The sequence below is a fragment of the Peromyscus leucopus genome, chromosome 6 (genome assembly GCF_004664715.2).
Source record: "Peromyscus leucopus breed LL Stock chromosome 6, UCI_PerLeu_2.1, whole genome shotgun sequence".
In the NCBI taxonomy this organism is placed as follows: domain Eukaryota; kingdom Metazoa; phylum Chordata; class Mammalia; order Rodentia; family Cricetidae; genus Peromyscus; species Peromyscus leucopus.
Window position 1 is genome coordinate 82,299,778 of NC_051068.1, and position 25,278 is coordinate 82,325,055.

Here is a 25,278-nt window from a genome sequence, read left to right on the forward strand (position 1 = left end):
CCATGGTTGCATCCCTCAGATAGATCCCACTTCCTCTAGGAGGATAATCTTTTTAATATACTGTTGGATTCAGCCTGTATTTTGTTGAAGGCCTCAGAGCACCTTCCTGCCACATTCTGGAACTTTTAATCTACATGATCTTGCTCAGGCCTTATGTAGGTAACCACGGCGGCCATTAGTTCACATGTATAGAACACAGCATTTCCCAGCAGTCCTCCCCTGCCCTCTTTATGGAATGTTCCCTGAGCCCTGATGGGGGAAAGGGCTTGATACAGATGTCCTGTCTACAGCTGACCACTCAGAGTTGCTTATTCTCAGTGCTTTGAACAGTCAGTCATTCATCTCTCCGTTTACCTCTACTCACTAGAGAAAGATGCTTTTCTGACCAAGGTTAGGAGCATCATAAATATAAATATAAATATTTAGAAGGCAGTTTGACAACATGACCATTTAGAAAACCCACATCAATAAATTCTCCTGTAAGGTGTAGTCGGAAGTTTTTCTGTGTCCCACCTGGTCCCACAGCTGATCGGACCCAAGTAAGGACACAGAGGCTTATATTACTTACAAAGTATGGCCTAATGGCTCAGGCTTCTCACTAGCTAGCTCTTACAACTTAACTCAGCCATTTTTATTAATCTATGTATTGCCATGTGGCTGTGGTGTTACTGGTCTGCTGGCATGTTGCTCCTTGGGCGGCAGGCTGGCGTCTCTTCTGCCTCTGCCTTTCTTCTTCCTGTCTCTCTTTTGGATTTTTGTGCCTGCCTATAACCTGACTCTCCATAGGCCAGAGCAGCTTCTTTATTAACCAATCATAGCAACACATATTCACAGTGTACAGAAAGACATTCCACAGCAGTAGGGCCTATCACTGCCCTAGCCATATGTTTTGACCATGTTTACAGCACCTGACATTGATTCCCTAGCAGGAGCAGGCAGGCCTCAGAGCCAATAAAGAGGGTGGTTGGTTACCTCCACAAACAACCTTGTCACTCCTGCATCAGTGGGCACATCTTCTCTGACAGGTAGGTATTGTAGCATTCATGATCTAGTGCATGATGAGACCATTGATGTCTTTTTCCCCCCAGCAATCTTTATAGCACCTTCCCTCACTATGAAACCTAGCTAGCAAGGAGAGTTTCTGCTCAGTTCAAGACTGATTTCTCTGCACACTACCACCAACATGGATGGTATTTTCAACAATGGGTCTTACAGTCTAGTTAAGGCAGGCAACCAAGAGTGATGGCAGTGGTTTGCATTGTTTTGGGTGCCTCTGGGTCTCTCTGACCAATAACTCCTAGAGAAGGAACATGGATTTTCATTCAGTACCTCTTTTCTTCTGGGAAATGCACTGTTCAGTCATGTGGGGTACTTCTGTTTAAATTCCTTCTCTTGAAAATATAAATTTTTAACTACCTTACAAACTAGCAGAGTTTCAGGAGGCTTTTTCACACATAGTTTTAGTTAGGCCACCCCCACATCTTCATCCCTATGTAAACCTTTAGGTTTTTTTTTAATGTGGGTTCTGGGGGTTCAGTACAAGCCCTCAGGCTTGAAAGGCAAACACTTTACTGGCTGAACCATCTCCCGAGCACTAGTTACTTGCTGGGAGCCTTGTGGTTTAGTTTTGGACCAGTCTATGAGTGCTTGTCCAACAGGTCTCCACAGAGACAGTCTCACTTGGCAAGGACCAGTGAACTTTGGGACAGCGCAGAATACTGCTGGGACCAAGCAGCCTGCACGGTCTCTTCTCTTTCATAATATTGATTCTCCTGGCGGTTTTTAGTGTTACTTTGTCAATCATATGGGACAGATGTGATCATTCCCAGAAACCCCATTTTTTCTCAAATATCTTCCCCTAAAATTCTTTGGGAGCTGATGCTTCCCAGTATCTTGTCTGGAGATACCAGCTGTCACTTCAGATCCCGGGAGCTGTTCTGATTCAGTGCTGACAGGATCAGAGGCAGATCACCCCTATTTCTGTAAATATGATTTGAATAAAATTGTTGTTCTTGAAAATGTGTGCCTATGTTTATCACCTTTTAGTTTTGTAAAGACAGGATATAGCTGGCTTGATATTTGGCCAAGCTAGCAAAATGATAAGTACTGTTTTTGGTTTAAAGATGTCTTGAAGTGAAAGTTGGGAGAAAATGTATTTGACTTATTTGTTTTTGCTGGAGGTTAACGTTGGAGGATGGGAAAAACTTGTTTGTTGGTATGGAAAGACATTCTTGTTTTCGATGTATCAATAAAGACAGCTGGAACTATTCAGGGTCAGCCACTTGTGTGCAACTCATATGGTGGCTGGACAGTTCATTTTTTTCATGCTGACGTCCCTTCCCTGTCTCAGTACCTGAACCCAGGCTGCTGCAGGACCGTGGCAGTTACTCTGTCTTTTCCCTGGAGAATTTTGTTCATACAGTTAAGATAATTACACCTAGATAAAGAGCCGAGAAGATGGTTTCGTGGGCAAGAATGCTTCCTGTGCAAACACAAACTCATTAGACCTGCGTTCTAATCTCTAGCATCAAGATAAAAGCGGGCATGGATTCATGTGCCTGTCACCCCAGTATTGGTGAAATTATTAAGGCCACTTCATGTAGTTAAAAGGGAGGTTTATTTTGTGGGGTAACTCACAAATGAAGGGATAGGTAACAGGGTCTGGGAAAGGTGTAGCACAGTCTGGCGGTGTTCTCTGGAGAACTCTGCTCAGTCTACCTCCAGCATCCAGGGTCCAGGAACCAAGAGAGACGGCACATCCGGATCTCGGGTCTTCAGGGTCCTCTCTTGGCCCCTGCCTTATAGGTATGACAGTTACCGAAGCCTCAATGGGGGTTGGAACTTCCAGATCCAAGCTGGAATAGCTACCCACTACATCTCCCCCTTTTTGTCTAAATAAGAAGGTTCTAAACTAGTACAAGACTATATACAAAGGGATGGTTATCAAATATTGTCAAGGAGTAATGAGGGATAATGACCTAGATAAGATGGAACTGCAATCAATGCAAACAATATCAAGCAAGAAACACATACTAAAATCCAGAGAAGTCTAGAGCGTAGGTAAATGGAGTGTTACAAAGATCATTCCAAAAAGTGTCCTATCCTAAAGAACCCCTAGCCAAATTAACCAAAAGGCAAAGAGAGAGCACCCAAATTCACAAAATCAGAAATGAAAAGGGAGACATAACAACAGACAACGAGGAAATCCAGAGAATCATCAGATCATACTTCAAAAACCTGTACTCCACAAAAATGGAAAACCAGAAAGAAATGGACAATTTTCTGGATAAATACCAAAATTAAATCAAGACTGGATAAACCATTTAAATAGACCAATAACCCCTAAAGAAATAGAAACAGTCATCAAAAGTTTCCCAACCAAAAAAAGCCCAGGACCAGATGGTTTCAGTGCAGAATTCTACCAGACTTTCAAAGAAGAACTAATACCAATACTCTTCAAAGTGTTCCACACAATAGAAACAGAAGAAACACTGCCAAACTTTTTTTATGAGGCTACAATTACCCTGATACCCAAACCACACAAAGATACAACAAAGAAAGAGAACTACAGACCAATCTCCCTCATGAACATTGATGCAAAAATACTCAACAAAATATTGGCAAACCGAATCCAAGAATACATCAAAACAATCATCCATCACGACAAAGTAGGATTCATCCCAGGGATGCAAGGATGGTTCAACATACAAAAATCAGTCAATGTAATACACCATATAAACAAACTGAAAGAAAAAAGCCACATGATCATCTCCTTAGATGCTGAAAAAGCCTTTGACAAAATCCAACACCCCTTCATGATAAAGGTCTTAGAAAGATCAGGAATACAAGGAACATTTCTAAACATAATAAAAGCAATTTATAGCAAGTCAACAGCAAACATCAAATTAAATGAAGAGAAACTCAAAGCGATACCACTAAATTCAGGAACAAGACAAGGCTGTCCACTCTCCCCATATTTATTCAATATAGTACTAGAAGTTCTAGCTAGAGCAATAAGACAACAAAAGGAAATCAAAGGGATACAAATTGGCAAGGAAGAAGTCAAACTTTCACTATTTGCAGATCATATGATAGTATACATAAGTGACCCCAAAAACTCTACCAGGGAACTCCTACAGCTGATAAACTCCTTCAGTAAAGTGGCAGGATACAAGATCAACTCAAAAAAATCAGTAGCCCTCCTATACACAAATGATAAAAGGGCTGAGAAAGAAGTCAGAGAAACATCACCCTTTACAATAGCCACAAATAATATAAAATACCTTGGGATAACACTAACTAAAGAAGTGAAGGACCTTTTTGATAAGAACTTTAAATCTCTAAAGAAATAAATTGAAGAAGATATCAGAAAATGGAAGGATCTCCCATGCTCATGGATAGGTAGGATTAACATAGTAAAAATGGCAATCTTACCAAAAGCAATCTACAGATTCAATGCAATCCCCATCAAAATCCCAACACAATTCTTCACAGACTTGGAAAGAAAAATACTCAACTTCATATGGAAAAACAAAAGACCCAGGATAGCTAAAAGAATCCTATACGATAAAGCAACCTTTGGAGGCATCACCATCCCTGACCTCAAACTCTACTATAGAGCTATAGTAATAAAAACAGCTTGGTACTGGTATAAAAACCAACATACGGACCAATGGAATCGAATTGAAGACCCTGACATTAATCCATGCACATATGAACACCTGGTTTTTGACAAAGGAGCCAAAACTATACAATGGAAAAAAGAAAGTATCTTCAACAAATGGTGCTGGCATAACTGGATGACAATATGTAAAAGATTACAAATAGATCCATATCTGTCACCATGCACAAAACTCAAGTCCAAGTGGATCAAAGACCTGAACATAAATCCAGTTACACTAAACTTAATAGAAAAGAAAGTAGGAAGCACTCTTGAACTCATTGGCACCAGAGACCATTTCCTAAATAAAACACCAACAGCACAGACCCTGAGCACAACAATTAATAAATGGGACCTCTCGAAACTGAGAAGCTTTTGCAGGGCAAAAGACACGGTCAATAAGACAAAAAGACAGCCAACAGAATGGGAAAAGATCTTCACCAACCCCACATCTGACAGAGGATTGATCTCCACAGTATATAAAGAACTCAAGAAACTAGACATCAAAATACTGAACAGTCCAATTAAAAAATGGGCTAAAGAGCTAAACAGAGATGCTGTGGGATGGTCTGTATGTCAAATTGCTCTGATTGGTCAATAAATAAAACACTGGTTGGCCAGTGGCCAGGCAGGAAGTAGGTGGGACAAGGAGAGAGGAGAATTCTGGGAAGCGGAAGGCTGAGGCGGAGAGACACTGCCAGCCGCTGCCATGACCAGTAGCATGTAAAGACGCTGGTAAGCCACCAGCCATGTGGCTAGGTATAGATTTATAGAAATGGGTTAATTTAAGATATAAGAACAGTTAGCAAGAAGCCTGCCACGGCCATACACTTTATAAGTAATATAGATGTCTCAGTGATTATTTTATATGTGGATTGTGGGACTGCGAGGCTTAATGGAACCTGGAGAGAAGCTCTCCAGCAACAAACAGAGAATTCACAAAACAAGAACTACAAATGGCTGAAAGACATTTAAAGAAATGCTCAACATCCTTAATTATCAGAGAAATGCAAATCAAAACGACTCTGAGATACCACCTTACACCTGTCAGAATGGCTACGATCAAAAACACCAATGACAACCAATGTTGGAGAGGATGTGGAGCAAAGGGAACACTCCTCCACTGTTGGTGGGAATGTAAACTTGTACAACCACTGTGGAAATCAGTATGGTGGTTTCTCAGAAAATTAGGAATCGAACTACCTCAAGACCCAGCCATCCCACTCTTGGGCATATACCCAAGGAATGCTGATTCATACCATAAAGATACATGCTCAGCTATGTTCATAGCAGCACTATTTGTAATAGCCAGAACCTGGAAACAACCTAGGTGCCCGTCAACGGAAGAATGGATGGAAAAAAATGTGGTACATATACACAATGGAGTACTACTCAGCAGAGAAAAACAATGAAAGCATGAAATTTGCAGGCAAATGGATGGAACTAGAAAAAAATCATCCTGAGTGAGGTAATCCAAACCCAGAAAGACAGTCATGGTATGTACTCACTCATAAGTGGATTCTAGAAATAAAATAAAGAACAATCAGACCACAACCCATAGAGCCATGGAGGCTATATATATAGCATGGAGGTCCCTAGGATGACTGTGGCTTATAATAAATTTCGGTTTTACTCAATTATTGAAAAAAAATAGCCAAATGAATGGAAACACATGAACTATGAACCAAAGGCTGAGGGGCCCCCAGCTGGATCAGGCCCTCTGAATAGGTGAGACAGTTGATTGGCTTGATCAGTTTGGGAAGCAACTGGGCAGTGGGACCAAGTCCTGTGCTCAGTGCATGAGTTGGCTCTTTGAAACCTGGAGCTTATGCAGGGACACTTGGCTCAGTCTGGGAGGAAGGGACTGAACCTGCCTGGACTGAGTCTACCAGGTTGATTGCAGTCCTCGGGGGAGGATTTGCCCTGGAGGAGGTGGGTTGGGGGTAAGGGGAGAGTGTGGGAGGGGAGAGAATAGGGGAACCCGTGGCTGATATGTAGAACTGAATGGTATTGTAAAATAAAATAAAATTTAAAAAATAAATAAATAAAACCAGACACCATGACATCTCACCTGGCTCTTTTTTTTGGGGGGGGGCAGGGACTGGGGGTGAGGAGGTATACAGGGTCTTGTTATGTAGTTCAGGCTGGCTTGGAACTTAGGAACTTAGCTTCCCACGTATTGAGATTATAGATATGTCCATGGTTCACGTGGCTTTCTTAGCTCTTGTGAACAGTGTAATCCTGTCAATAGGTATGTCTTCAGAGAGACAACTGCTATAGAATCACACTAAGCCGGCATCTTGTTCTGCATTTCTCTACATTTAATTGTTTGAGGAACTATTGTACATTCCCACCAATGATGGGAAAGGCATTAACACCTCCACGCCCTCACCAAATGTTTTATTTTTTGAGTTTTCATGGTAGCCATCCTAATGTCCGTGAAGTAGAACTTCTTACAGCTTTGCTGCACCTTTCTCTAGTGATGCATGATTCATGACTTTCCCAATGCTCCCCGGCATTTGCATGTCTTTTTGAAGAGAAACAGCTGCTCTAGTCTTGTCCACTTTTGAATGGTGATGTTTGCTCTTCATGTGGTTGTATCACTTGTGTTTGTAAAGAAAGTTCTGCTGGGCTCGGCTCTAACCATTCATTATGCATGGCCTATGGCTGCTTCTACAGGAACGAGGCAGAGACGAAGCGTGTGAGGGACACGAGATTGCTAGTCCACCCACGATATTAGCCTGTTGTGGGAAGTGTTGTAAGTCTGCTCTAAATCTATGTGTAGATGAACAATCTTATTAAATAGGAAACACAGAGCCAAATTTAGAGTTAAAAGCCCAAGAGGTCAGAGCAGTAGCTAAGAGCTGAGGTTAAAAACCTTGCCCTTCACTGCCGCTGCTGTCCTACCTCTCCGCAAGAGACCTACTTCCTGTGTGTTTGTCCTTTTTATTGTTTCTTCTGCCTTCTCATTGGTTGTAAACCCAACCACATGACCTCCTCGTCACTGCCCATCTATATAGACTTCCAGGTCTCCTATGGTTGGTATTGAGATTAAAGGCGTGTGTCTCCATGCTGGCTGTGTCCTTGAACACACAGAGATCTGCCTGTCATGTGATAGGGATTAAGGGTGTGTGCTACCACTGCCAGACTTCTGCTAAATGGCTTGCTATCAGCTCTGACCTCCAGGAAACTTTATTTATTAACATACAAATAAAATCACATTTCAGTACAAATAAAATATCACCATATCTATGTGTACTGCAGTCTGGATTAATAATGTATTCTTTCTACTTAATTTTTACTATACTCTCACTCCTAACTTCCATTGCTTTCTTTCCATTTCATTTTAGTTTAGTTTTTGAAGCTCTGGGGATTGAATCTACCATGTGCATCCTAGGTAAACGTTCTACTACTGCCTTATACCCTAATCCTGTTTTCTTTTTTAAATTTTATTTATCTATAAAGTTTAATGAACCTTTAGCCTAACTAATTTTTATTTTATGAGTTTCACAAATTTTGAGCATCTCTGGGCTTTAATATTACTAATTATTTTTTATTTTATTATTTTTTATTAATCCCAAGAGACCAAATCACTCTATGCAGCCCAAGCTGGCTTAGAATTCACTATGTAGACAAAGCTGGCCTTAAACTCACATAGATAACCCTGCCTCTGCCTTGTGAGTGTGAGGATTAAAGGTGTGTACTACCACACCTGGACAGTTCCCTATTTAATGACTCATTTATTTCACAATGACCCTCACAAGTTGCCTGTAGTCCTTGGTTTCCTAAAGGCAGCAAGTAACTTCTAGCAGCTGGAACAATGCCCAGCAGGGACCTCCTCCAGATCTACTCCCTAGTACAGGCAGTGCTGATCAAGGTCAGAATCCATGGTCTAGCGGCTGTCACAGGAACCGGTTCAGCAGATGCTTCTCCAATTAGTCCAGCTCCTTTGTGGATGAGCTGATACAAAATACCCATGGCTCAGCTGATCACATGCGGCTGCACTGGGGCCCAACAAACTAGGCCTGCCCCATCTCAGACCATGCTCTTCCAAGGGCAGCTGGGGAGCCTCTTAAACCCTTGCATGGAGAGACTCTGGTTCAGACTAATTCCTGAATGTGGAAACCCTTCTGCATCTCATTCTGTACCTCGTCAGGCTAAGAGAATACTTCCCAGAGTGCCAAATGCCGCTGGCTGTATAGTTCGGCACAAGCATGGCTGAGCACGGTACTTTACAGTTTCCCAACTGCAAGAGCAATGGGGGCGGGCCAGGCTCTCTCACGCATATCAGAGATGCAAAGTCCAACAGGACCTGCATCTCCCCATTGATCATCTTAGGATGGAGTTCAGTAAGACACCCCAGACACAGAGTGTGAACGGTGGGGACTGTTTATGGGGAAGCATCCTGAGAATAGGAGGAGAGCTGTCTGGTTTAGGAAAGGCTTCTGGGAGAAGGAAACAAAAGGTGCTTAGCCTAATGGAGCCCTCTCCCATCAGCCCAGAACCTCTCTGAGGGAGGCACTGTGGCGGCTGAATGAGTGAGAAACCCCAGCACACAGGAGAAGAGAAGCACCCTTCTCTAGGAATCCCAGGGTGAGCAACACAGAACTAATGACCAGAATATCAGGGAGTTTCAGTGATCTTATATTTTGTATGACCATCAAGATCTCTCTCTCTCTCTCTCTCTCTCTCTCTCTCTCTCTCTCTCTCTCTCTCTCTCTCTCTCTCTCACACACACACACACACACACAAACACACACACACACACACACACACACACACACACACACACACACACACACCCCTGTCCCTTCTATGAACAACAGAACAATGACCACCCAAACAAGTCAATGCAGTCCTGAGAACCACAGGCAAGAAGGCACAGAGCAAACACGGTCCAGACTTTACCGAGGAGCAGCTGGTGCTGGACAGTCCCATATTGGGGGGCTAGGCTCTACACACTAGGGGACCGGTCTTTCTGGCAATGCTGGGCAGCCTCACACTGAGGGTGGGCACCTGAACATAGGCAGGACTGGCTTCTTTGGCAGTGCTGGGGAGCCACAGAGCCGAGTGCATCCCTTCATTACCCTCAGCAAAGCCGAGGGCTGCTTGGATCCGGGACAAAGACAAGGAAGGAGAGGAAGGGGACTCTGAAGGAATGGGGAGCCGGAGTTGACAAAAGCTTGGCTTGGGAGAGGCTGAGTGGGAAAAGGAGGTTGCTAAGGCCTTTCGGAGGAGAAGAGAACGGACAAAGGGAAGGAATGGGAAGACGGACGCGGAGGTGCGGGGACCCAGATGTGCCCCGGGCCAGTGGTCAGCAGGCGTAGTCACAGATCGCCTCCTGGCCCTGGCATTAAAGGGTCCTACTTGTTACCCCACAGGGCTGTCTTCAAATATATGGGGCCTGAGAGGAAGCGGCTGGACTTCATATAGGCAGCGATCTTCTCCAGGGCCTGTAAGTAGGAGAGAGAGAGCGAGCAAAGCTCAGGCCTGTAGCTTCGCTGGGCTGACCAGCTCCACCCCATGAACTCCATGTAGGCCCAAGATCCAGAGCAGAACAATCAATCTCAGCTCTGGAAAAGAAGCTCTTCAAATTCCTTTCCTTAGTGTCCTACCTGAAGAGGGACATCAGTGGAGAAACAGTACTATCCCGGGCCTTGGTGTCCTCTAGACAGTGCTTCATAGGTTTGGAAAAAGTACTCAATGGCCCTGCAAAATCCGTCCTAACAGATCATTTACCAGGAGGGAACCTGAAGTCCAGGGAGGTTAAGCAGCGCCCTCCTATTCACCCAGCCTTGTCGCTGTCTGCACAGGCCTGGTCTTTTTCCCCAGGGAAGCTCCTGCCTGTACTTGAGCGTGGAGGAAGGAGCTGGCAGGGAAAAGGAGTTCACAGAGCATGCCGGAGCAGCTTGAAAAAGAGCCCAGATCCCACCCCATGACTCGGCAAATCCTGGGTGGAAATATTTCAGATGGAGGGAGGCCCACCAGGAAAGGCAGGGCGGGGTTCTGACCCATTCCCAGAGAGGAAAAAAGTCCAAATTTCTCCATCTGGCACCTAAATCCAATATTATTATAGCCCAATCAAATTTATCTCTAGCTCTAATACAGGAATTGTGCCAAATTCAGTCACCCTGAGTGAATTTTATCAAGATTCAGTTCCCAGATAACCAACTGCTGAAGAATTCTAAACCCCAGGACTACCTGTTTGCAACAAGCCAGAGCACCAGCCCTCAGGGGGCAGCTCTTAGCTCTCCCTCCCCCTTCCCCACGGTGATGCCAGCTCTTACATAATCCCCAACTTGGACCAGAAGCAGAGCTAATGAGAACTAGCTGAGAAAGCACATCACTAGCTAGGAAGTGAGGGATGAAAACAGATTCCAGGCCTGAGAGAGAGAGAGAGAGAGAGAGAGAGAGAGAGAGAGAGAGAGAGACCAAGCCAACACACACACACACACACACACACACACACACACACACGCACGCACGCACGCACACATGCAAATTAAGTCAATGTTTCCAACTGTCTAATAAAGTAGATTTGGGGGTTTCAAACACAGGGACCTGGATGCCATATGAGCAGCAGTGAGGTGAGGCTCGGGCTTGGCTCTCTGGCCCAGGTGATACCACACACACCTCACAGTCTAGCGCGCCCCACCTCACTGTGAGCTCTACTTGGTCCAGTATGAGGGTATAGGACACGTCCCCTGGGACCTGACAACATGCTCACATGAAAGAGGTCAGCAAATAGGTGTTAAAATAAGTGTATGACCTTATCTCGCAGATGGAAACTGGAGCGTTAGAAGACAGAAGGGAGGAAAAGATAAGCCTTCTACAAGGGCCCTCCCTGCTTGTCCATGAAATCCAAGCACCTTCGACAGCCCTGAGCTCTCCGTGTGTCCACGGTAGGGACGTGAGAAGCAAAGTGCTCTCTCTGCAGGTCAGCTCTGAAGACTCTGCGTCGTGAGACTTCACATGAACCCTGCTGTCCCTTGCCTTCCTGATGCCTAAAGCCAGCTGACTGCACACTTCCGTCACATTCTACTTCTCAAAAGGGTCCCAGGCAGGAAACCCTGGCTGAGCGAAGGCCTGAAACCTCAGTTCGAGTGTTGCCCATAGAAGTCAGGGGCCCACACAGAACAGGCCTCCACGGGTGGGAGTTGAGACCCTGAGCAAGGGATTCACCCTCCAGTCTCAGTTTATCTTAGGGGTCTGATAATCCTATCTACCTCGTAGGAATCTTGTAGTGATAAATTTAATCCTATAAATGTTAGATGCTGAGCACAGGTCCTCCCAGAAAGCCGGGGCGCAAGAAATGCTAATTTTTTTTTTTTTAATTTAAAAGATTAGGAAATCATCCTGGAAAGGGGGCAGGGAAGGACAGTCAAGAGCAAGGAGGACCAGGGCATCACCTCAAAGCGGGCCAAGAAGTCCTTCAGGTTTGGGAAGGCATCCAGGCACTTGGGTTCAAACACTCGTTGCTGATCAAGGACATCATAGACAAGGAAATCCACATAGGTGATCTGCAGGAAGCAGGGTCAGTGGGATGGGATCTGGTAGCCCTGGAAGAATGGCAACTCCTTCTTCCCACCAGTTACCCTCTTGACCTTGTCCCCTGTGAACCATGGCCGCTTGCCCAGGAACTCAGAGTAGAGCTTCATCTTCTCAGGGAGACCCTCTAAGTACTCTGGCTTCCGTTTCTCCTGAGGTAGGGGGGAAAGCAGTCACCACCCTCAGACACCGGCTCCCTGGCAGAGTTTGACTTCACGGGAATGCGGGGGAGAGTGTCCACCTTCTCAAGGCTGGGCCCGAGTCGGCTTCCTGATTTTAAATTAGTTCACCACTACTAACCAGACTCCCACAGGCACCAGGTCCCATTTGTTGGAGATGATGAGAAGTCAGACAAGAATACAGCACTTTCATTGAACTCTACTTATTCCCCACGTCAGATCCTGTGGGTTAGACTCAGAGGTGCCCGTGTACCTGACACACTCTGGACTCAGACAGCTGGTGCCATGAAAGAAGCAAAAGACCGAAACAGCTCAGGGGAGAAGGCATTCCTAGTGGATGGCAGAAGAGTGGATACTTGAGTACTTTTTATGAAGTGAAGGAATGTCTGATGCTGAAAGGAAGGAGTGGCAGGGCCAGCGTCCCTCTGGCCAACCCCCGAGCTGCCTATTGGGAAGCAGTCCTGATTCCTGTGGCTACTGAGGGCACAGTTCTGGAGGGACAGAGAGCTGAGCTCGGAGAGATGTCTGAGGCCAGGGTGTATAACACGCCCCCATCACCACCACCACCGGCCACCCAGTTTCTTTATTTTAACTCATGGCTTGAGTCTCCATATTCCAAGAGCAGACAGAGGACATGAAGAGCCGGGACAGAAGGTCTATGGAAATTAAAGGAGATGAAAAGGACTCTTAATACATTCTCTAATGTTTAAAAACTGTATTTCCAGCTTGTGGAATCCAACCGCCTCCTAGGAGCGGTAGAAACTGACTCAGTGGTTATTTGGCAAGATTATGGAGTCATGAAGGCCACTTCGCTGCTGGGATAAGTAAGGCCTTAGAGAGTCAGTACTGCTAGAGTCAAGTGCTAACTTTGACCAATACAGGTGTGAACATAGGACTTTAACTCCAAACCCTGTCTTCCCCATCCACAGGGGGACTCACAAACTCAGGGCTGTAGCAGACCATCACAAGCTGCATGCGGGTATCCATGGCCTGGTTCTCCAAAATGTCCATACGAACCCTCTCCTCTTCCGTCTCCCCACCTGCAGCACGGACAGCATAGACTCACCCTCAGCATCCCACCCCAGCCAAGCCCAGGGCGATGGCCACCGTGCCCCTCCCTGCAGCCGGCCCCACTCACACAGGTTGTGCTTGCGGGCAAGGTAGCACAGGATGGCGTTGCTCTGGGTGATCTTGTGCGGCCCATCAATTAAGTAGGGCAGCTAGATGGACAAGCAAGGATGGTCAGATGGGACATGGGGTCCCTGCATCCCTTCTCTGGTGAGGACAGACATGGGGCCTGGCACTCCATGGGCCTGGCATGGTGAGCCCTCCATGAGCACACTGCACACTGAAAGGAGGAGCTGGGACCCAGCCCATCACAGAAATGCTGTGCAGCCACCAGGAGTGGGAGCAGGAGAGCAGAAGCTCTGACCCCAACCCCCTCAGCCAGGCAAGGAGATGAGGTGAGGACACCATGCCTTCCCCAAACCTCCCCTTCCCTGAACCTACATTGGGAAAGTCCAGGCCCAGCTTGAATTTGTCACTCAGCCACTGGCTTTGGTCATAATCGGGAGCTGTAGACAAGACGATGTGAAAAGAGATCACCCTAGTTCCCAGTCAGGCAAGCCCCCACCCCACCCCCACCCCCGCCCCCAGGCAGGGAATCTCAACCTCTCACGCTGAGTGTGTCATATTCCAAGGTTACCAGAGTGAAGTGTTTGGGACTGTGGGCCCTGCATATCAAAGGCTTACGAAAGGTTTAGGCAAACACTAAATCACAAATAGAGGAAAAGTCACAGCCCTGCATTGGAAGACCAAACTGTCTTCACAGGGGTTTCTTGAAGGTGTAAACTCTAGTTCTAGCTGGAAGAGGCCCCCAGGTCTGGGCAACAAGGAGCCAGGCACAGGGAGTCATTACCGTCCCCCATGGTGTATCTCTTCTCCTCATAGCTTGAGTCTGTGTACTCCAGGAACAGACGGATGGCCTGACACAACTAAGAGACAAGGCTGATCAGAGAGGTACTGGGACCCCTGACTCTGAGACGTCTTCTCTATATCTGAATCCCTACACACTTGATCTAACAGTACACACACACACACACACACACACACACACACACACACACACACACACGCGCGCGCGCGCGCGCGCGCGCGCACTCACACACACACACGCGCGCGCGCGCACACACGGGAGGCGGGGAGGAGATTAGTATCAAACATCTAGAGCTCTGAGACGTTACAGGCTGAGGAATTCACCAAGGCCTTACAAGAAAGATCCATTTCCTAGACCGGCACGTCCCCGCCCCGCGTCCCCATCACACTCCGCTGTCAAACTTCTCTCACACCCCACGGATATCCCAGTAGCCCAGTGTCATGGGCATGGCGCTGGTGCTGTCTGGCCTCAGCGAAGCTAGGCAAACTGTGACTGTACCCTGATGCACAGGAGAGAAGCAGCAGAACGGATAGTGAGTCCCGCCCTCCCGTCTTGGCTCCGCCCCTTCTTTCTCGGCCCCGCCCCGCTCCTGTTAGGCAAGGCTCTCGCGGAGGTCTTCTCTCAGCTTCCAAGCCTAAACAAGGCGGAGTCAATTTTAAAGTAGCTTTGGCTGTGTGACCCAGGTTGTCAGGTTTGGATATGACCCCTAAAACCTGATGGGTGACTCTGTAGGCCTTGTCCCTGCCTGCGCCACGCCGCTGCTCCGTCTCCTCCTTCCCTCCCCATTCCCCAAGCTGTCAGTGTCCCTGGAGAGAGGCCAGATGTTGGAAATGCAATGATCTCGCCTTTCCCCTCCTCTTATCACTCAGCCTGTTGCTAGTCCAAAACAAGACACCCTCCAAGGAATAGTTTAGTCCTATCTCTGGAACAGCAGGACCCTGGCCAATTTGAAAAACAAACTAAACAAGGAATGGTATTCGCTTCTTTACAGGCACAATAAAATGGACCTACCCAAGGACAAAGGGCAGACAGACTATCAAGTGGTTTCGGTGTTTAGCATCTTGGCTGTGTTTGCAACTCTCGGCTCTGAGCGCACTGCGAATCTGAGACTCCCACAATCACAGACGGCCTACCCTGACCACCAAAGTGGTCGACTGGAAACACAGTACTCACAGCTGGAGTATGCTAGGGTGGGAGAGCATGTGCTCCAAGGGAACAGACACCTCTCCTGCTTCCAAGGGACAACAGGATGCTGTCCAGAGGCGATCCTTGGGGAGCTCTGCACAGGACACAGGGAACCCAAGGCCAGATCTTCAGCTGTCAGGGTCCCTGACCCACATGTGTCTGGTTATGAGAGGGAGGTCCAAGGAAGTAGCTTTTCAAGTCACCCTGTGACATGGATTTTGTGGTGCAACCTCCAAAAGGACAAAGGCCTATCAAGAACACTGTCGCACCTGCCATCCCATGTCCTTGAAGGCAAGATTGTTTCAAAATCAAGGGGTGTGTGAGAAATTGAACTTTAGTTGACTTTGTCCCAATTAAGGAAAGGGAAAGACAAAATGAATAACGAAAAACGATGATCCAGACCTTGCAAATCAAAGGGCAGAGCTGTTGCTGTGCAAAGTACATTTTGAGAATTAATACCCGTTGGGACTTCAGGGTAAGGTATAAGCATTCCTGGGACAGGCAGAAGCTACCTCAGCACTAAGGGCAGAGAAACCACATACTCCGGGTCTTTGTGAAGCCCAGAGCTCAGAAACCATGTCATGGGGCTAGCAAGGCGCAGTGCTGTGGCAAATCCTCCCAACTCAGCTCACTAAACTGCACCTGAGCTCGAGAAGGAGCCGGATGCCCCAAAGTAAATTCTCACATAGCTTTCCCCAGACCACTGTCTACTACAAGGCACAAGTGCATGTGCACACATGCATGCATGGGTCCCTGAATCATTGTTAACTATCCATATGCTAGATACTTTTATATCAACTTGTCAAAAGCTAGAGTTGTCTGAAAAAGGCCTCCATAAGACTGACCTATAGGCAAGACTGTGGGCATTATCTTGATTAATGTTTTATATGGGAGGCCCATACCACAGGGGTGAAATGTGCAACCTCTGGGCTGGTGGTCTTGGGTGCTATAAGAAAGCAGATTGAGCAAGCCATGGAGAGCAAGTTAGTAAGCAGCACTCCTTCATGACCTCTGCATCAGCTCCTGCCTCCAGGTCCTGCCCTGACTGAATTCCTACCTTTATTTCACTCAGTGATGGACTGTGATGTACAACTACAAGCTGAAATAACCCCTTTCTTCCTGGTGTTGCTTTTGGTCACAATGTTTAATCATAGCAGTAGAAACCCTAACTAAGACAGGGCATGTCATTGTCTTCATAATTATGAGCAGGGAGATATAAAATTCCTGGCTCTAATTGAGGAGATAATCTCTAAGAAAAACTCTAATGTGAATTAAAATAATAATCTTAAAAATATAAAGCAGGGCTCTAGAGAGGTTGGTCAGCAGGTAAGAGCACTGGCTGCTCTTCCGGAGGACCCAGGTTCAATTCTCAGCACCCACATGGCATCTCACAACCATCCATAACTCCAGTTCCAGGGGATCTGCTGTAAGGATTCAGTCCTTGATTACATCATCAGCCTTCGATGGTGTCCCAGCCTAAAAATCGGGTGGGCCCTCAGTGCGTCTCTCTCTTTCCTTTCTGCTCCTTCCTTCCATCTGGACCTCCTTCTTCTCTTTCCTCTCTCTCTCTCTCTCTCTCTCTCTCTCTCTCTCTCTCTCTCTCTCTTTCCCTCTCTGTCTCTCCCCCACCCCAATAAAGCTCTAAAAAGGTAACCATGGCTGTGATTCTTCCAATCAGCACCCTCCTCCGCCGGCATGGCCACCGTGGGCAGCAGCCAGCCTCGAGGAGCCACAGCGTAACCAACATCTGCAACACCCTCTTCTGACCTCTGCAAGCAAAACACCCGTATACCTAAAATAAATTTAAAATATATCGAACAAATACTGGAACATTGCTGTTTATTCACCTGGTCCCTTCCGTACTATTTTTTTTTAAGCAGTTGTTGACACCTTCCCACAGTCTGGGCCCCATGCATAGCGTGACTCTTCTATAGACTGTCATGATTCAGGAAATATGAGGCACACGGGAGAGGAAGGCGAGGCAACACAAGAGGAGCAGCCATGCCGGCCAAGGTCTCCTCTGGAAATTTCTTCACAGTCTCTGGAATATCATTCATCTAAACTCAGAAAACTCCAGGATACAAAACAACATTTTCTTAAATCTAAAAATAGGAAAATAAAATCTCATTCACAGGACACTGACAAACTGGAATTCAGTAAAAGAGATTTCCCACCTGCCTCAGATACTAAGAATAAGGCAAAACAAAGTTTTCCAGAAAGCAGAAATGCAATAAAACCTGAAATTATAGAAAACAAGAAACATTTCTAAAAAGGGAAAGTTTTTTTTTAAAAAAAATATTTATTATGTAGTTTTATTTTAAGTGTATAAGCATTTTGCCTGCGTGAATGTCTGTGTCCCACATGTGTGTAGCGCCCTCAGAGGCCAGCACAGGGTGTTGGATCCTCTAGAACTGAAGTTATAGATAGATGACTATAGGCTGCTATGTGGATGCTGGGAACTGAACCCAGGTCTTCTGGAAGAGCAGCCAATGCTCTATGAAGGGACTCTGGCCAGCTCAAACATGACAGACATGCCTCTGACAGGCCTTGCTATTCTCCCCGTTCCCTCTGCCTTGCTAAAAACCATTAGATTACCTTCTGAAAGCTAGCCACCAAGGTCTAGTCCTTTATTTAGTCATTTCCTTCTCCTGAGGCTGACTACCAAGGTCCAGCAATCAAAGTATTGAAATAATCGATATTACTTCAATTACAGCAATCAAAAATCCCCTTTGGCTCACCTAATCAACATGCTCGATTAAACACTTCATTCTGACACAGGGTTTACCCTTTTCCCTGTATAAACTGCCATTTTCCTATGGGCCACACCTGTCTCCTCCCTATCCAGAGGCAGTCCCTTGGCCCACTCTGGGACAAGTGCCCCCACTCCCTCTCCCTGTCCCCTCCCCATTCTCTCTCATCTCTGTCTCCTGTCTTTGTCTCTTATTCCCCGTTCTCTGTCCCTCTAGGGCAAATAAGTCACCTTTGTGCTGAGAATTTGGTCTTGGATATCCTGAGCTGACACTTTTCTTTCCATTCTTAAGGGCCAAGTCACCTCTCCAGCCACAAAACCGAAAAACTTACCGATATGTTTCTTAAAGGGATAGCTGGGATTCTAAAAATAATGGATTTCTAACAACCCAAACATACAACTTTAGAAAAGGTCATCTGGCCTATCCATGTCCATACTCGGCAAGCCGTGGAGATTCTGGAGATATCCTTCATGTACCAAGGCTTAAAAATAGCCAGACTCCTAACTGCAGCTAGCTAGGAGTCTAATTGGAATAAATACACTGTGAAGTAACTCGAATTACACCCCTTCTCTGTGTATCTCTTAATAACATAGAATTTAGCGCTGTAGTCGAGAGATCCACTTGTCTCCCCATTCCTTCCCAGATTTATTTTCACTGTCTAAAAGCACAAAAGCATCAGGCTTTAGTCATTGCTTTAGACTTCAGTCTCGTGTGAAGATTCCCATGTCCACGTAGAGTAAATGAAATGCTTGTATTTTTCTCTTATATTACTTGGGCTCCTAGATCCAACCTACAATCCCAGATAAGAATTGTCCTCTGCAAATGGATGGAACTAGAAAAAAATCATCCTGAGTGAGGTAACCCAAACCCAGAAAGACAGTCATGGTATGTACTCACTCATAAGTGGATTCTAGATATAAAATAAAGAACAATCAGACCACAACCCATAGAACCATGGAGGCTATATATATAGCATGGAGGTCCCTAGGACCACTGTGGCTTATAATAAATTTTGGTTTTACTCAATTATTGAAAAAAAAAAAGCTAAATGAATGGAAACACATGAACTATGAACCAAAGGCTGAGGGACCCCCAGCTGGATCAGGCCCTCTGAATAGGTGAGACAGTTGATTGGCTTGATCTGTTTGGGAGGCATCTAGGCAGTGGGACCAAGTCCTGTGCTCATTGCATGAGTTAGGCTGTTTGAAACCTGAAGCTTATGCAGGGACACTTGGCTCAGTCTGGGAGGAAGGGACTGGACCTGCCTGGACTGAGTCTACCAGGTTGATCGCAGTCCTCGGGGGAGGACTTGTCCTGGAGGAGGTGGGAATGGGGGGTGGACTGGGGGTAAGGGGAGGGTATGGGAGGGGGGAGAATAGGGGAACCCGTGGCTGATATGTAGAACTGAATGGTATTGTAAAATAAAATATACATACATATATATATATATATATATATATATATATATATAATTAAAAAAAAAAAAAAGAATTGTCCTCTGACCTCTTGACACTCAATGTGTGGCTTACCCTCACTGACTGGAGCAGGGCTCAGCCCATCCCTAACCCGCACAAGCTGGCTCCGCTGAGATCCTGGGCCTCAGACTCAAGGCTGACACAGGGTGAGGCTACTTCCAGATCCTTCTGTACTGCCTCTCATAAGGCGTACAGCTACCAAGAAAGACCAACCATAGTCTTCCGAAGTCCGTTGTTGATACTGGCCTACAGACTGGTAAATCTATGATTCCTGTTATAGCAGTATTTGTTTAGACAAAAGCTTGCTGTGGATCCCTGAAACAAAATAAATAAATAAATAAATAAATAAATAAATAAATAAATAAATAAAAACACCCAAATCGAAATAACAACAGCATAAAACAAAAAAAAAAAAGTTAAGGTTCCCCCTTGTGCCCCTTGTGTTACATCCTAGGAGTTTGTTTTGATGAGCAAAGAGAACACCCTCTCCAAATTCTGCTTTCTGAGTGCACAAGTGTTCACCCATATCTAGGCAACCAGCTAAGAGTCCAGGAACTCAGTGTCCTGCCATGCCAAACTTGGGGAGTCTGTACAAAAGGGGTTTACTCATCGCCGTTGCCTGGCCAGTGCTGGCAAACTGTGGCTGGAAGCTAGTGTATTTTTGTAGGAGGCTGGATGGTATCATGCATACAGGCAAACACCATCTTTAATCTCCTGTGGCAACAAGTGTCTTTTACTGTTTCGGTCAGTCCCCAAGAGTGAACTGGGGTCCTAGCTGGGACATTCTTGTATCTACTTGGGGATAGCTCTGGCTTCCGAGTCAGTTTCTGCTGACACAGCCCTGTTTACGGTCTGCTTCTGCTAGCTTTATCTTGGAGTCTGTTACACATTGGCAGTTTTTCTTTGTATTTAATGATTGCTCCTGACTCACTACAGGTGCTTCAAATGGAATGGAATTTTATCAGCAAAATATTGCACAGTATGACGCCTAGGGCTGACTCTGCTCTCCCCTGTCCTTCTCACTGAGAAGTGATGAGGCAGGGGTCTCCGGGTGCTTTTCTCAGACAGATCTTACCATGTTTTCAAAATGGATTTTTTTAAATTTATTTAACTTTATTTTATGTGCATTAGTGTGAGAGTGTCAGATTCCCTAAAACTGGAGCTACAGACAGTTGTGAGCTGTCATGTGGGTGCTGGGAATTGAACCTGGGTCCTCTGGAAGAGCAGCCAGTACTCTTAACCACTGAGCCATTTCTCCAGCCCCTCAAAATGGATTTTTAAAAACATATCTTGTAATGCCTTCTCAGTATCTCTGTCTCATAAAATCACATCATAAACTCCTTTCTCAGTGAATTCCCTTAGGCTCAAGAGAAAAAAAAACTGCTTTATTTTAAATGGTTTGTGTGGCTCTTGAATTTGTATCATGATCATCTCTTCTTCCATGGACAGCTTTTGAATTCCTGCTTATCTTGCTGTTTTGACATTCCTTCTCTGAGGGAGTTACACAGTATATTGAGACTTTGTGTACAGAAGATCAGAATGAGGACCCCAAAATATGACTAGGCAAAAAAGCGGGTAACAACTCCTTTTGTAAAAATGTTTGTTTTGTTTTGTTTGTTTGTTTTCAGACTGGATGTGAGATTTACTACTGAACATGATTTGGTAGGTACAGGAGAGCACTGTGGAAGCCCTCAGGAGTGCAGGGCTCGCCCCTTGTCCAGGGGACCACTACTGGAGATATATTTGACCCCACGGTCATCAGAAATTAGCTGCTTCTCAGCAATCACGTCTTCAAATTCATCTGCATTAAACTTGGTGAAGCCTCACTTCCTTGAGGTGTGGATCTTCTGGCGGTCAGAGAACTTGAACTTGGCTCTATGAAGAGTCTCAATAATATGTTCCTTATTCTGCAGTTTGGTGCGGGTGGACATGATGACCTGGCCAATGAGAACCATGGCCACTGTGCCCTGGGGATTCCCAAAGGCACCACGAGTACCTATCTGGAGCCTAGACTGGGGACTGAAATCAGAGACTTGAAAAGAAGCTGCCAGAAAATTGTCTCCAAGGTCTCTTAGGACAACCCATATAGGCAACAGGTTGAATGCACTACAGTGAAGCTGTTGTTTATAACCATTGCACACCAGGCCCCCTGGGAAAGGGACCTGGTCAGCTTAATTAACTGCAAGTGGGTAACAACACTTGTGTGTGATGAGGAAATAAATCATTTTGTCTTTCACCTTGTATTAGAAGTCAATGGGGTTTTGACAGAAAGCATTGTTTCCTCATTGGAGAGCTTGATTCTTTTGATTTTTTTAAAATATTTTTTCTTAAAAAAAATTGTTTTCAGCTGGGTGGTGGTCGCGCATGCCTTTAATCCTAGCACTTGGGAGGCAAAGGCAGGCAGATCTCTGTGAATTCGAGGCCAGCCTGGTCTCCAAAGTGAGTTCCAGGAAAGACGCAAAGCAACACAGAGAAACCTTGTCTCGAAAAACAACAACAAAAAATTGTTTTCCCTTTTCAAGATTAAACCCAGGGCCTTGCACGTGCTAGGTAAGTGCTCTACCAGACAGAATTCCAACTCCATCTCATTCTTATTTGTTTGGGTTTCACTGGTAAATAGTGGTTACAGTTTAAGCACACCTCTGGTTTAAAAATTTGCTTCATTTCCAGAACATGACCATAATTTTGCTTTATTTTTTTCCCTCTGGAGCTGAAATGAACTATAGACTCAAGAGAAGAATCATTTAGGATATATCTCAATGATAGAGAACACACCTACATGGATGAATTCCTAGGTTCAGTCTCTAGCACACTGTCCCCAAAACCCACTTGTCAAGACATTTAAAAGACAAGCCATTTGTGCATTTGTAGTGGTCAGTTTTCCAATACTTCAGCCAAAAGCCTGAAGTAATCAGCTTAAAAAGATGAAAGGTGTATTTTTGGTTCAGTTTGGAATGTTGAGTCCATGGTTCACAGTCCACCGCTTTGGGGCCTGCAGCAAGGTAATCCATCACAGTAGGAGCACGTGGCAGAGGAGGCTCCTTCACCTTATGGATGAAGAGAGAGAGAGAGAGGAGACAGAGCCCCACAATCCCTTTCAAGGCCATATTCCTATTCCCCAAAACCTCCCACTATATTCTACCTTTCCACCAGTTCTCAGCCATGGCCAAGCTAAGGACCATGCCCTTAACATGTGGGCCTTTGGAGAATGTTCCAGATCAAAACTATAGAACCACTCTAAATTTATACCAGAGAACTTTTTTGTCTTGCTTTATTGAGACAGGATCTCACATATCCCCAAGCTGGCCTTGAACTCACTATATTGTAGAGGATGACCTTGAATTCCAGGTTCTCCTGACTCCACTTCCTGAGTACTAGGACTGTGTGTCCAAGAACCTGTCCACACATAACCATACCTGGCCAGAGAAACTTCACTCCCATTTGTTGTAATTTGGATGTTGAATATCCCAAGGTCTGCCTTTTAAAGCCTTGGTGCTCAGAAAGTCCTACAGGGAGGTGATAAAGACTATGAGAGGTAGAACAGAAGGGAGATTATTATTGCATGGATATGAAATGTCCTTCCAAAAAGGTTGTGATACTAATCGTGTCAGCTTGACACACCGGCAGTGGGAGAACCTCAACTGAAGAATCACCTCCATCAGATTGGGCTGTGGACATATTTGTGGGGCATTGTCTTGATTGTGGTTGAGGTAGAAGGGCCCAGCCCACCATGGGCAGTACTGTCCCTAGAAAGGTTGGCCTGAGCAGTATAAGAAAGCTAGCTGAGGATATAAGGGTCATCCGGCTGAAACATCTGTCACCCCATTGATCGCCAGTGTTGATTTGGCTGATGTGGCGGGTGTTCCTCACTGTTCAGTGTGCATCCCTCCTGGTCAAGGGTGTATGAGTAGCTGTGCTTCTCTGCCAGAACCTCCAAACAAGCTCTCAAGAGAGCTGGCTGAGCATGCCAGGTAGAACAGCAAGCCAAGTAAGCATCCCTGCACTGTGGTTTCTGCTTCAAACTCCTGCCTTGACTTCCTGTCATGGCTTCCCTCAATGATGAACTATACCCTGTAAGCTGAAAGAAACCCTTTCTTCTCCAAGTTGCTTTTCATCATGGTGTTTATCACCATGACAACAACAGAAACCAAACTAGAATGGATATCATATGTTAAAAGCTTGGTTGCCAGCTGATAGGGTCTCAGGAATTAATAAGATGAGGGCTTGACCTTATTAGTAAATTCTTGATAGGCTCATAACATGCTATCATTTTTGAGAGATGGGACCTACTTGGAAAAAGAAGGTCACTTAGGGGGCATGGCCTGGAAAGATACTGGGTCCTTCCAGTCTCTTCTCTAGTTCCTGGCCACATTAGGTATCTTTTCTCTGCCACATGCTCCCTGCCAGGCTGTTTTAGCCTTGCCTCAGGCGTATAGTAATGGAGCCAGAGCATGGGACTCTTAATCCCAGGGTCATAGGTTCATGCCCCACGTTGGGCCCCAAATGTAGATGTAACCAACCATCTTATTAAATAAGAAACACAGAACCAATATAAAAGAGAAAGCCACGAGGTCAGAGCTCAGAGCTAAAATCTTATCCTTCCTCCTGTGGTGCTCCTAACTCTCCGAAAGAGACCTACTTCCTGTGTGTATGTCTTTAAATAGTCTTTCTGTTCTGCCTTCTCATTGGTTGTAAACCCAAACACATGACTGCCTCGTCACTGCCTGTAAAGTACAGCCCTCCAGGTCTTAAAGGTGTATGTCTCCAATGCTGGCTGTATCCATGAACACACAGAGATCTATGGGATTAAAGGCGTGTGCCACCACCGCCACGCTCTTCCTATGGCTCTAATAGCTCTGACCCCCGGGCAACTTTATTTATTAACATACAATTAAAAATCACATTTCAGTACAAATAGAATACCACCATATTACTCAGAGGCAAGATAAACTCTTCTTCTTAACGCTCTGTCAGGTGCAAACCCAACCAGCACAGATGTCCTTTAGGGGTTTGTCTTTGAAGAGGATCATCAGACTCTGGCTCCTTCCTGCTCCTCCTTTGCTTTCTGGCCATGTGTTCTACCACATTCTCCTGCCGTCATGTGCTGCTCTGCCACAGGCCCAAAACAATGGGACCAATCAGTCACAGACTGGCACCTCTCAATCTGTGAGCCACAGAGGCCACCATGAGCAAGGCAGTCATGGTGGGCTCTCTGGGAGAGATGAGACCTTGAGAGTTGACATCTGCTTTGCTAGGCTTCCATTTGGCCATTTAGATAAAAATCTATACCCTTGTTATCTTCCTAGTCCTCTCTTTCAGAATAGGAATATTTACACTGTCCTTCTCCAAGCACTGAATCTTACAAGTATGTAACTTTTAAAATGTGTGTATGTATTTATTTATCTATTTTTATAGAGCCTCCTGCCTAAAAAAGGTTTCTTTGAGATTTGAGGTTTTGCACTTGGACTTGTAAGCCATTAGACTCTGGGAAGAGGTGAGATAGAATATATGATTTGTATTGTAAGATAAACATAAACATTTGGAG

The 25,278-nt window shown here is 45.5% G+C and overlaps 1 protein-coding gene and 1 non-coding gene across 3 annotated transcripts; both read right to left on the bottom strand.

Annotated features, from left to right (window-relative positions):
* Window positions 1–9,551: 9,551 nt before the first annotated feature.
* Window positions 9,552–14,839, bottom strand: LOC114699995 (glutathione S-transferase Mu 2-like). Of its 2 annotated transcripts, none has more exons than XM_028879410.2 (8): window positions 14,736–14,839; window positions 14,306–14,381; window positions 13,897–13,961; window positions 13,526–13,607; window positions 13,327–13,427; window positions 12,265–12,360; window positions 12,070–12,180; window positions 9,552–10,113 (listed from the first exon to the last, which is right to left on the bottom strand). In XM_028879410.2, the coding sequence occupies exons 1-8, from the start codon at window positions 14,769–14,771 to the stop codon at window positions 10,024–10,026; spliced, it is 657 nt and encodes a 218-aa protein (XP_028735243.1). In that variant the 5' UTR covers window positions 14,772–14,839; the 3' UTR covers window positions 9,552–10,023. The 2 variants fall into 2 exon arrangements, with proteins under 2 accessions (XP_028735243.1, XP_037062887.1); XM_037206992.1 differs by having other exon boundaries at window positions 14,658–14,825.
* Window positions 14,840–21,786: 6,947 nt separating this feature from the next.
* LOC114700017 lies at window positions 21,787–21,918 on the bottom strand. Its single transcript, XR_003735632.1, has one exon. It is a non-coding gene; the product is annotated as a small nucleolar RNA SNORA70 (small nucleolar RNA).
* Window positions 21,919–25,278: the final 3,360 nt, after the last annotated feature.

Excerpts from the sequence above, each read along its gene's own strand:
- LOC114699995 (XM_028879410.2), bottom strand. The coding sequence starts at position 14,771 with ATGCCCATGACACTGGGCTACTGGGATATCCGTGGG. Across the intron at positions 14,382-14,735 it reads GCTACTGGGATATCCGTGGG|TTGTGTCAGGCCATCCGTCT; the intron begins GTGTGAGAGAAG and ends CTTGTCTCTTAG. Across the intron at positions 13,608-13,896 it reads TGGGCCTGGACTTTCCCAAT|CTGCCCTACTTAATTGATGG; the intron begins GTAGGTTCAGGG and ends TTGTCCATCTAG.